The sequence below is a fragment of the Cucurbita moschata genome, unplaced genomic scaffold (genome assembly GCF_002738365.1).
Source record: "Cucurbita moschata cultivar Rifu unplaced genomic scaffold, Cmos_1.0 Cmo_Scf00063, whole genome shotgun sequence".
Classification (NCBI taxonomy): Eukaryota; Viridiplantae; Streptophyta; class Magnoliopsida; order Cucurbitales; family Cucurbitaceae; genus Cucurbita; species Cucurbita moschata.
The window spans coordinates 895,516-908,104 of NW_019268579.1; the positions used below are offsets into that span (position 1 = coordinate 895,516).

A 12,589-nucleotide genomic window follows, 5' to 3' on the forward strand; every position below is an offset into this window, starting at 1 on the left:
TAAAAATATTTTTAAACAATTTGACTTAACATGAACTTTGAAAAGAAAAAAGAAAAAAGAAAAAAGAAAAAAGAATAATAATAATTTTATCCTTAAAACTTGACAGTAGTATCAGTCTTAACCATAAACACATAAACACAGTTGATCAAAATTTAAGTTTAACTTTGTACCAAAACTAAGTTTCAAATAAAAAAAAACCTACAATTTTAATAATAATAATAATAAAAAATTAAATATTAAATATGTTTTTTTAACTAATTAGATATATTCCAAAAATATTTTTTTGATAGCTTTAAAAGCAAGGGTTCAGGTTAGATTTATATTTTCCCTTGTATTGTCCCTAAAAATTAAAATAAAATCTCTCTGTTCCAGAAGTTTAACGTGGACGGTGACGATGAGCTTTCTGAACCCTCCGATGATGGAGCCTTCGCAGCCCCAAAATCCCGACGACTACTCCGCTGCTACCACGATTATCACCTTCCAACGTCCAATTCCTCTTCTTCGCGGACCAATTCGATCCGGTCGATCTGAAAATCCATCGGCAGGTCCGTACTTGCTTGCATTTAGAGATCCTCAAGCTTGGAAATCTGCCTACAAAATCTGCGAGTCTAAAATCATCGAACAATGCGAGGCCGGCGCGAGGATCGGTTGCTCAATAACTGCTATCAACAAATGCAAGCGCCCGTGGTGGAGTTTTTTGATACAGTCGAAGAAAGGGCTGGATTTGAAGGATAGGGAGCTGTGCGAAGAGCGCGAAATGGAGGCTTGTTTGGCTGGCGCGAAGGAGAAGTGTGTCGGTTTTGCGAAGGAGAAGTGTTCTAAACCGTTCATGGAAGCTAGAATTGTAGCGAGGGGGAGAAATATAACAGAGAAGGAGGCGAAGATGTGGATTTGTTGGGCTTCAATGGCTGATAAAAAATTTTCTGTCCCTTCGTTTGAGATCGGCCGAAAGATTTCTGGAGTTGGTCTTGATAAGACGACTTATCGGGCTAATGAATTGTTTGACAATTATTTTTCTTGAATGGGTGCTAGTGACGCTGTATCATTTAATGGTTGCCCTTCATGGGAGGATTTTGATAGTAAACTCTGTGTATCGCAACAAACATTTGATATGAAGGATTTTTTTTTTTAAAGGTCCGATCTGGTGGAGCATGTACGGTGGACGAACAACTGCTGCAATGGTTCAATCGAAGATGGACGATATGAAGGTATATTTTCCTTATTGATTGTTTTCGGGAATTCATAGACAATTGAATTATATGAAATCGAAGTTTCTTGATAAATCACATTGTGGTTTGGCTGTGGTTACACGTTGATGACATTGTTTTCATGATCAAATATAGAAATACTGACAACAAATGGCATTCTAGGACCTCCCAGCAATCTCATTACTAAATAAGGATGCATAATTGTGTTTTTTTTTTTTGTTTTTTTTTATTTTTTTTTATTTTTTATAGGATTAGGATGCATAATCGTAGCAGTATCTGTTGTAACTGGCATAGTATTGATTATTGAAAACAATATAATCTAATCGTTCACTATTTCATTGCAGGACAGTTTCTTGCATATGCCTAATGCTGTTAAGACGGCCAAACATACCACAATCTACGGGTCAGTTTCTTGGAAATTCCATGGTTCACAAGCATTTATTTCTAGTGATTAAGTGACTGGTGTAGGGAATAATAATGTAGTGTCGGTTTGATTACACTTATGTCTAGCTAAATTAATTTTAGTATATTACTTTAGTTAATTTGGCAATTAATTTCCTTGAAATTTTAGTCTTTTTCTTCCCAATTCTCTGTACGGCTTAAAAATGCCAGACTGTTCTTAAAAAACCTACGGAAGATGATGAATTAGAAGAGCTCCTTCTATGGAATATTTTGTTTTCTTTAGGATGGATATCCTATTTCTTTAATAACTTGAATATTAAACTTCTAAGTTCTTTAAGATGATATCAAAGTAAGAGTTTGGGAGTTTGAATTCCTTTACCACTATTTTCTAGGTGTGGATCACATGAATCAAAATTAATAGTCAAGCATAATAGCTTGAGTTAGGCTTTTTGATCTAGTGCTGATTCAACAGTCATCACCACATAAAAACCCATCCTTCGTGATGAAATCCTTATTAAGTGATGACTACGGCGGACAATGCATCCAAATTAAAGCAGCTGCTCAGTGCATAATTTGATTCTGATCCTTTATGGCTGCTGTGATTAAAGCAATGTGAGTTTGACGAAAATGGTTTGCTTGAATAACTCAATACTTACTATAGTCAATTTGATTGATTTAGATTGTATGGCAGATTGATTGGAATTTATGGAAATTGATACTCATTTCCACCTAATAACTCAAGGTACAATATATATGTATGAAGATGATAAATAATCGAGATATTTTTGTGAAAATACATTGGTGTAGGAGCAATTGTGTGGGAAAAGGTATAAATGCTTGTTATTTAAATACGATGTAGGTTTTTCTTTTTATTAAACTTTAGGATAAGAATGTTTTTTCTACCAACTTTGTGAAAGAAATGTGTCTACATACAGAAAAACGAAAAAAAAAAAAAAAAAAAAAAAAAAAACCCTTGAAACATTAAACTTAGCTAAGAAAACTCAAACACCTTGAAACATTCTCCTATTTCTCAGGTGTATTCAGACCTACCCGTTTGGCATGCTATCATAGTTTCAATGCCTCGTCATGACATTTGGACATCTTTGCTCCAAGTGGAAACTAGAAAATCCCTTTTTCAGCGACAAGGAGGCGATTGAATGAATATGGCACCCTCAGTTTAACTCACATTAAATCAACCATTCGCCGTAACGTTAAAAACCAACTTTAAGGCATTGTTCTTGGAGACTCTGTAGTAAAGTTGCAATAGACCATCACTATCACTTAGTCGATTGGTTTTCTGAAAACTAATGAGGAAATTATGAAAATAAAGTTTAAAGGTTTGGGCAGAATTTGATGCATTAATTTGGAACGATCTCCAAAGAGAGCTGTGGATTGGGCTCAACCACTCCCACTAGCCAGAGAAGTTTACTTATTTTGGGTCGGTATCGGTTTAATATGCTTAGTATGGTGAAGTTTGAGGTTAAGAAGCCTAGAATTGCATGATGAATTATAGGAAACGAGTGTGGTTGAGATTAACAGCGGCAGAGTTAAGAGAGAGAAAAGATGGAGAGAGAGAAGGGATGAAAAGGTGAAATGAGCTTATTAAAGTGATTGAAAATGCATACAAAGTGAAGACAAGAATGGTAGGAGGGCAAGGAAAGAGTGTAGCTGTATACTGTTTCAAAAGTGGAATATAGGTTTTCTCGAGTCCTTCATTCAGACAAGCGCCAAAAAACAAACATCCACAACTGTTCATGTTTGGGAATAATGGAATATAAAATGCCTCCAACACACATGGAAACAGTATTTCTAACATTTTTAATACCCTTTTTTTCTTTTAATACTCCCTCTGGAATAAAACAAAAAAATAATCCCATTAAGATGAAGTATTCGAATCACAGTCCCACAGGAGCTTTTAAGATGATGATATATAAGATGGAATACTTATATATACAATACAATACATTTTAGAAAGAAATGATTTCTAAAAAGTTGAAAGCAATAAGCATGGAGAAGGGGAATCTGGAAAGCACCAAAACCAAAACTCTTTGGATAAGAGAAATTCTGTGACTCAAAACCCCAACAGTAACCAAAGCTGAAGATCAATCTCCATTGCTCTCGCCCCTAACTCTTCCTACGACTAAATTATAAATTAAACCAACCTGCAACACAAGAGAATGAAGAAGTGTGTTTTTTTGATATACAGGAATTGGATGAAGCACACAGCAACAAGAAATGAAAATAGGGGGGTTGGGGTTCAATGATGGGGAGAAGAAGGGGGATTGGAATATTCGTGATACCACCAAAAGGTGAAGCTACCATATGATCTGATCTTTCCTTGTGTGAAGAGCAAGAAGAAGTTTAGATCATGCTGGCAGCTTCAACTGCTGGTGATGCACGGCAGAGTAAGAGAGTTTGTGATGTAGTAATTTGAAGGAAGAGGAGGGCAATAGGTAAGGGGATATAAATAGAGTTTGTTGCTGTTGATTATTATGTGATTGCAAGGTTTTGAAGAAAATGAGATGGCAGAGTGGCAGTGGTCCAAAGGTAAGACAAAATTGAATATTATGAAGCCCCACGCCATTCACCAGCAGACAAGCTAATGTGTAGCTCTAAAATTTACCTTATGACTTTTTCACTTTATGCAGCTCTCTCTCTCTCTCTCTCTCTCTCACATTCAAAAATCTTCCATGAAATAGCAAAGATGAAGACAGCAGAACACAAAGTTAGTGAGCAGTCTCTTGGGGACCATGTGCATGGCTTCTAACAAACTTTCGGAGAAAGAAATACCCACCATCTTAAACCAGCCAAATCATGCATGTGACTCTCTCTCTCTCTCTCTTACTTTGTTGGTTTCTGTTTTGTTTTATATATTTCTTGTTGGGTTTTTCCTTAACGGCGAGTGAGATCTATACTTTATCTTTATTAGCAAAGGGGGATGCCATTTGCTGGAGGATTAATAATTGGACTCTAAAGTTAATACCCAACATGGACTAGTAATAATATCATCTTTTACGACCACCGTGAGATTGCCTAGTAGTCAATAAAGTCAGGTAAATGATAAAGGACTTGGAGGCTCAGTAGTCAATAAAGTCAGGTAAATGACAAAGGACTCGGAGGGAATGGGTTTGTGTATTAGTGATAACCTCTCTAGCTAAGATTTAATGCTCTACAAGTTACCTTAGGAACCATGTATGGTCGAATGATAGTCTTGTAAGAATAGTTTGAAGGTTGTGCAAGCTAGATTCGAAATACAATACTAATAATAAGATCATCTTTTACTCTAATCTTGTATAATATAGAACCATCTGGTGCGGGCCTTATTTATGTGTGTTCGTTTTCCATGTACTGTTAATTCATATTATATGCGGATGAAAACGTAGATGAAGTTGGTTTGGCTTTATGGTTGTGACATTGACATCCTGTTTCTTTCGATGTTGTTTTGGTTCATAATTTGGTTGGTTGAGGTAGATGATGATGTCGCTCAGATCTCATCCCCAAATAAGCATCTGTATTGAAGTTATCAGAAAAAGTGGAAATGTAAGTATTCTGTACCAAAAGTTTCTCCAGTTGGGTTTCATCCAATCCACCCCCAACCACTTCACATGTGTTTTTTGAATTTTTCTTCTAAATTGCAAATCACTCTTTTTCTTGCATCTTCTGTCCGTGATTTTGACTGCTTTTGTTGCCCAATGTTTCCCAAATAGTTCAATAACATTAAACCAATACTCTGCTTTGCTTATATATAAAATGGTTGCTTCTTTTTAACAAAACCATATATTGGACTATTTTTAGTACAAGTTATAAAAATGATCTATATTTTAAGCTATTTACCCTTTATTTGTTGATTGTGCAAATGGCAAATACCCAGGAAGTGCCCCGTCATTTTTCAGGTAAAGGTAGGGTCCACTTGTACTGAGGGCGGCAGCATCGCGAGCAGAGACTGACACGTGCATAGAGTAGACTCATTTAAATTTTTAGTCTTAGGTTAGAATAGGTTGTTTTGCATTTCATTGTTTTAAATTATTTTGTCTTTATTTTTATTTTCTCTAAATTTCAGTATTTCGTTTCTAAACATGCTCGTAAAGGATGAAACACTTACAGGGCATTCAGGGAGTAATGCTCGGGGTTGGTATATTCTCGTCAAAATCATCCCACCGGAGCATGTGAACTCGAGGTGGGGGCTCAATCTCGTCAGTCTCCCAGATTCCAATCATGTCTCTACTATCTGTTTCCCTCTTTTCTCTGGCTGGCGAGGGAGGGATCCCAACTCGACAATGGCGGCATAAATGCTTAATATTTAAATTATGATGTTAATTAGCTTCGGAAAACACCTCAAACAAAGTATTATTTGAACCCATTAACTTTACCCTTTCCATTACACAATTCTAAAATCTTACTATTGAGAGTAAATAAATGTTTTGTTTTGTTTTGTTTTTTACCAGTGATTTTTACCTTTTATCCTAAAATTGAGTGTTTATTGGAACATTGAATTTCACATTTTATCTTAGATGTGATCCCATCAATTTTGATAATGCCATTAAATTAACATTTGGCACATCTAGCACTGCCTTTCCCACGGAGAAAACTAGGGTTTTATTATGAAAAGGAAGAGAATATATATATAGATATATATATAAGAAAAATTGAATTATATATAGATTTTAAAAGTATAATTTTTCTGCTCACAATTACTAATCCAATTAAATTTGAGGTCGAGTTTCTATTTATTTGAGTATGAGTTATGGTAAGATTTATAAATAAATAATTTTTCTAAATAAGAATTCAATATTAAATTAAAATTTTTAAAAATAAGAAGGTAATTTATCTAATTTTTCTAAATACGAATTTAGTAAACCATGTTACTGTAGGGTTTGAAATATTTGCTATAAAATTTATTTAAAAAATTAGTTTTACTTCTTTTAATAAAAAGAAAATGGCCCGAGAAAGGGGAAAGGGGGCGAGCGGGAACTGAAATTGGCGCGCTGGGCTACGTCTGTGCTGTGCTATGTCTGTGCTATGCTATTGTTGTTGTGGCCGTTTGCGGTAAACCAGGAAGAAGAGGTTCCAATGTTGACATCTCCTTCAACCCCTTTTCTCATTTATACCTCTGCTCTTCTCATCTTCAGGCTCCACCCTCTTTCCACAATCATCTACTCCTTTCTCTTTTCTTTTTTCCCTCTTAGCTTGTGTGGAGAAAGTAAGCAATGGGAAAGGAGCCGCTTCAAGTTCTAAATGCACTTGATGTTGCCAAAACACAATGGTACCATTTCACGGCTATCATCATTGCTGGAATGGGATTCTTCACTGATGCATATAAAGGAGGCACGGAAGAGAGATTGAATTAGATCCACCAGAGAACAAATTTGTTGGATGTGATTTTTGCATGCATCTGGAGGTTGGATGTGGAAAGAAAGTTGCATTTGGTAAGAAATACAGGCAATGGGGCCTCTTCGGATCTTAACAAATTTGTTAGCCTCTCGTGCTCTTCTGCTCACGCCTCAGCTTAACTACTTCCCTCATCATCCCTTGCTTAGTTGCTTCTCCCTTTCAAAGCTACCAAGCTCTCCAGTCTAAAAGTGACAGATTTTTTAAGATTTAAAATGTTTGTAGAGTTTTCTTTTTTATATAACCAATAAATTATATAAGCATTTTCTTTTAATATTGAATATTTATTTAATTTTGAAATTACTCTGCTTTTCTTTTCTTCCTCTTTAGGAAAGAAGACGGTGCATGAAACCCCGCGCCCTTGCGTTCTTCTGATCTGTTTCTCCCGCGTCCACCTCTCCAATTTCCTTCGACTTTCAGTCCCATGAGTAACCATGGCTTTCCAGAAGATCGAACTAACCCAATTATATTCGATTCTTCTATGGTTTACTGTGTACGCGATAACGTACTGCTCTTCGGAATCGTCGACGTGCTTGACGGTGTACAAGGAAGGCGGCGCTCCCGCGGTATTTCAATCCCCGAAATGTCCTCTCTGGAAGCTCTCTGACTACACTTTTCAATCTCCCAACGCCCCCCATTGTCAAATTGCAATGCATCAAGGTCGACGAAAGTATCAGGAGGATCGCACTCTCTGTGCTCTAGATATTCGAATTCCCTTCCCAAGTACCGCTCTCTCTTCCTTGTTCGCTTCTCTGATTTGTGAATATGCATGTTCCAAATGGACGTGGGAGCTCTGTTGCAATCAACGTCTATTTGTTTAAGATTCCAGAAACCATGGAATTAGGAGCTTTGTGCATCTCCTAAACTTAGTCTATTTGTCAAAGGGATGCGTTTTCTTTATATTTGGGGAAGCCCATGCTTGGACGGTAATTTAGTGATGTTATTTCCTTAGAAATGTTACTCACTTTTACGAATAGGTCTCCAGGTTTCTCTTCCAGATTGCATGTTAAATATTCCTAATGATAATTAAACAGTGTGAAATTTAATCTTCAGCTCCTTTCTTAGAATGATTAGCAGCAATCAGTTCCTTAGTGTAAAGCAAGTTGCGGTTTCTTTTTTCTTCTGTTTTGGAGTCTGATATCTTTAATGTTTGTAGGTAGAACAGGTATTATGGAGGTCCCTGTGGGAATCATAGCAGTTTTTGATGGTCATAATGGAGCTGAAGCTAGTGAGATGGCTTCAAAGATTTTGTTGGAGTATTTTGTGGTGCATACTTATTTTCTTCTTGATGCCACTTATTCTGGAATTTTCAAGAGACCCATTAACTCATTTTCAAATGAGAAGGAACATGGTACCAAGTTTAATGAGTTCAATTGGAATGAGGAAATTAGTAACCGTGATCGGGAACTTGGAAGGTGCTTCTGCTCACAGCTTTAAATGTTTTCCATATATCGTATATCTGTAGCTATGGATTTAGAATCATTATTATTGCTACTATTATTATCATCTTGTGTTTCATCTGGAGACAAATCCATTTTCCAATAAAAGAAAAAATGTTAATTGACAAAAAGTTTTTACCAAAGAGGACCAATTAGAACCTTTAAATTTTCTCCTGTCCACAAACCTTTCTTTTCAGTTCCTTTTTCTGAAAAGATCTCATTGTTGCATTCTAGCCTCAATTCCCAACGCAAGGCCTTCACCCCGTTCATCAATTTAATTCTTCCCTCCCTCATAAATGATACAGATCTCTGCAAAGAGCTAGAGCTATCTCTACTTGATTAATCTTTTATGCAGCAGCATTGACTTCTACTAGATTGCAGCTCATGGCTTGAGCTGCAATGTCATACGTCACATATTTACACACGTATATATGTATGCATGTTTTGTGGATGGAGAGGGTTGTTAATATAAGAGGAGAGAAAATTAACTTAAAGGGCATCAGTTATGTTTATTATCTCAGTACAAGAATCTTTTATTCATTTGTGTTCAAGGTTTTATCCTTTTCCAGGCGTAAATACCTACTTCCAGCAGATTTTGCTGATGACTACCATTTGGAAATTTTGAAAGAAGCACTGTTGAGAGCTATACAAGACATTGATAAAACGTTTTCCAAGGTAAGTTGCATTTGATGTCTCTTTAATTTGTGTTAGAGTTGTTGCATTGGATGCTGACATAATCTATTGAATTATGAAGGAAGCACATAAAAATAATCTGGTTTCGGGTTCTACTGCTACTGTTATATTATTGGCAGATGCACAAATTTTGGTTGCAAACATTGGTGACTCGAAGACTTTTTTGTGCTCTGAAACATTTCAGTCACCTGCTGAGGCTAAAGGTCAGAAGGAAAGCTCTTGAGATTAGATTGTATTAAATATGTGCCATCCATGTGCATTGGACTGGTCTTCTTTTCAGATCGAACCATGAAACTGAACTAAACTCATTGTATAATATGGTTTCCAACTTTTATTCTTCTTACTTCTTCTTAAGTCAGTTGTCTAGAAACTAATAATTTGGTTTTGTTTGGTTCATGCGTATGCTTTTCTTTCCTTTTAATATAAACTATTTTGGTTCCCATAACATATTTCGTTTTGGTTTTCAAAACCACAAATGCATACCCTGGATGCATGGGTTCTTTGACTCTCTTGTCACTGTTGTTGAGGGTTTCCAGCCTGCAATATTTATTATATAGTATTACTGAAATATAGAATTGAAACTTGTTTTCAATACATTTAAAGACGAAAGACAAATTAACCTAACCAATTAACTATAGTCTGGTTTGGTTTGTTGTAGTAGTGTGGTTTGGTAATCTAGTGACAGGAGACCCTCCACATATCTCCACATAATCTACTTTGGACATAAACCCTCATGTCTTCGCTTTGGTTTCATCCAAAAGGCATTCCATAGATTTGTTGATTAACAAAATTTATTACGATGGCTTTAGGTTAGAAAATACCAACCTTTTCTGATTGAATGTTGAAAAAGTTGAGTCCCATTTAAGCTAAGTTTTGAAAAACTTCAGCAGCTACAAGTTCATTAGTTGAGTACTTTTTATGGTTATCATATTTTAAATGATCGGTCCATTATCTTAACAATCTTCTTTCTCTCTCTTCCACTGACCCTTAGGCTCTCGTTTTAAACTCTTGTCTGTGATCCAAAAAGAACTATCTTCTTTCTCATGTCAATGAAATCGTTGAATTGCAGCTACCTTTTTACGGTTATACAAGCAAAAAAGATATAGTGGTGCCTCACGTGCAAGGGGCTATGGAAATTCTAAACCAGACTCATTTGATGGGCTGACACATTTTTATGCCAAAGAATTGACTAGGGATCACCATCCAGATAGAGAGGATGAAAGATCTAGGGTGGAGATTGCTGGGGGTCACGTTGTTGATTGGGGTGGTGTACCTCGAGTAAATGGTCAGTTGGCTATAAGCAGAGCAATTGGTGATGTGTCTTTTAAAAGGTGAAATCTAAAATCATAATAACTATCCTGCTTTGAGGGAGCGTTTCACTTTAGTTTACCATAGATTTTGTACTTGATGCAAACATATCTATGAATCTGGGCAATGTAATATTAATAACTATGGGGAATCTATAATCATCAATATTCCTACTGAGTAACTTATTTACTTTATTCAATTATCAGCTATGGAGTTATATCTGCACCAGAAGTGACTGACTGGCAACCTTTGTCTACCAACGATAGCTATTTGGTGGTTTCATCTGATGGCATTTTTGAGAAGTTGAGCTCACAAGATGTTTGTGACTTGTTGTGGGAAATACACAATGATCGTATGTCAATTTCCAAGCATTCTCCTTCATGCTCATACTCATTGGCGGAATGCATCGTTAGTACGGCCTTTGAAAGAGGCAGTATGGATAACATGGCTGCTATTGTGGTTCCTTTAAGATCTGCTATTTCTTCTCAGAGGTTTCAGGAGGGGAGGTTTGTTGTGCAGAGGGACTCAAGTTTTCCCATATCTGGAATAGAAAAGCTTATTAAAGAGCACTCAGGTAAATCTTTTGGACCGTTAAAATTATAATGTGTACGTGGATATATGACTTACAGATGAAAGGAATCTCAGCTCATAGAATCTCCGTTTTTTGTAACTTTGAGATTATTTTATACATTTTTATATATTTTTGAACAAGAAATTGAACTTTTCATTGAAAACATGAACAAAGACTAATGTTCATAAGATATAACTCCAAGTTGAACTTTCTTATTAAGTTGAATATTCTTTTAGGTTTGTACTTTAGGTACTTACATGGAAGATGATAATCTAGTTATTTTTGTGATTATTTATATGCTTCAAATTCATTTTTCTTTTATTTCGCTTATCAGCCAATAGCTTCTCTTCCAATGCTGTGCAATTGGAGCATTCTCATCCAGTCATGTCCAAGTTCAAGAGACTATTAGTAAGGCTTAAAGAAAAAAGTTTATTTGATATGTTTTCCTTTCTTAAAGATATGTCATTTTAAAAACTAATGTAATAATTTTACTTTAAATGGCTATTGTTTTAGTTCAAAAGATGGAGGAATGGCAGATTTTGATGGGGTAGAAAAAAAAAAAACTTTCTTTTTCCTTCGAAATAATTGATTTTAATGCTAGAAGTAGTCGTTTGGAACAATTTCCTTCTTTTTTCACATTTAGCATGGACATCAAATTCATGGTCGACAATTTAGTGGGCAGTCTTATGGTCATATCATTTCTTCTTCTTTGCAGTTCATATGCGAATGTTTCCTTTTGGTTGAATATTTGAGTTGCCTTTACGTCCATGCAATTTTTTCTTCTTGATCTGTTGATAGAATGATCCCATCCTCAGTGAGGAGGTCCTTTGCACCTTTTAGTTAGGTATTTATGAATGAAATTCTGTTATGATGAAATGAGCTTTTCCTTTATTTACCAGTGGCAAAATTGATTTTTTCAGGAGGTATTAGACTTTCCAGTCTTCTCTCTCCTTTCTTTTTCTGCAGTATTTATAGCCCTGTTCACTGAAAAAACTTCTTCCTTCAAGTGTGTCAAGGTTACTGTATGCATTGTTTATGATTCCGTTTTGTTAAAATCTGGTTTATGGTCGGTGACATGGTCTAGGTTGAAGTAAGACACAATAAGCTGGGATGTTTTTATCTGTCTGAGAATCTGGATGAATACAAGGATTATTTGTTGAGGACTCAAACTGATGAAGAAGAATATTTATGTGATCTACCCCATGCTCTTCCAGAGTCCCTCAATCAGCCATATGGTAAATGAAGTTTTTAATTCTTGTTTAGTGTTGTTTTCAGGCTGACGACCAGATTCCATAAGTTTGCATGTTCTGGAAACTTCTTAGTCAGGGAAGGGATGAAGTCCTCTGTTGTAGATTATGAATCATTTTCTTTCTTCAACTTTAGTGCCAATACATCTTACGTTCTCTAATCTATTATTGGTCAACTACATATTTGAGCTGAAACGTATGAGCACAGTACAGTAGAGAAGAGTGTTTTGATTATAATGCTTAAGAAACTGACACACAATAGCTTGTTTGTATTTGTTTCTCTTCCCTTTATATTTCTCCCCGCCCTCCTTTTTTTTTTTTTTTTTTTTTTTT

The 12,589-nt window shown here is 35.7% G+C and overlaps 2 protein-coding genes across 6 annotated transcripts in view; both read left to right on the forward strand.

The window, feature by feature from the left end:
• Window positions 1-336: 336 nt before the first annotated feature.
• Window positions 337-1,915, forward strand: LOC111437258. 2 transcript variants are annotated; one of them, XM_023075143.1, is made up of 2 exons: window positions 337-1,208; window positions 1,553-1,915. In XM_023075143.1, exon 1 carries the CDS (start codon window positions 395-397, stop codon window positions 1,019-1,021), a length of 627 nt encoding a protein of 208 aa, XP_022930911.1. In that variant the 5' UTR covers window positions 337-394; the 3' UTR covers window positions 1,022-1,208; window positions 1,553-1,915. The 2 variants fall into 2 exon arrangements, with proteins under 2 accessions (XP_022930911.1, XP_022930912.1); XM_023075144.1 differs by having other exon boundaries at window positions 1,558-1,915.
• A 5,354-nt stretch (window positions 1,916-7,269) lies between these two features.
• The window catches only part of LOC111437260 (probable protein phosphatase 2C 51), a 22,603-nt gene continuing 17,283 nt past the window's right edge, over window positions 7,270-12,589 (forward strand). For 2 of the 4 annotated variants that reach the window (XM_023075146.1, XM_023075147.1), the window contains exons 1-8: window positions 7,271-7,721; window positions 8,155-8,413; window positions 9,007-9,112; window positions 9,192-9,333; window positions 10,200-10,461; window positions 10,645-11,012; window positions 11,344-11,417; window positions 12,094-12,244. In XM_023075146.1, coding sequence (XP_022930914.1) covers window positions 7,433-7,721; window positions 8,155-8,413; window positions 9,007-9,112; window positions 9,192-9,333; window positions 10,200-10,461; window positions 10,645-11,012; window positions 11,344-11,417; window positions 12,094-12,244 — 1,651 coding nt within the window. In that variant the 5' untranslated portion in view covers window positions 7,271-7,432. Of the gene's footprint in view, window positions 7,722-8,154; window positions 8,414-9,006; window positions 9,113-9,191; window positions 9,334-10,199; window positions 10,462-10,644; window positions 11,013-11,343; window positions 11,418-12,093; window positions 12,245-12,589 lie in introns of all 4 variants that reach the window. The other 2 variants (XM_023075148.1, XM_023075145.1) reach the window with 2 other exon arrangements.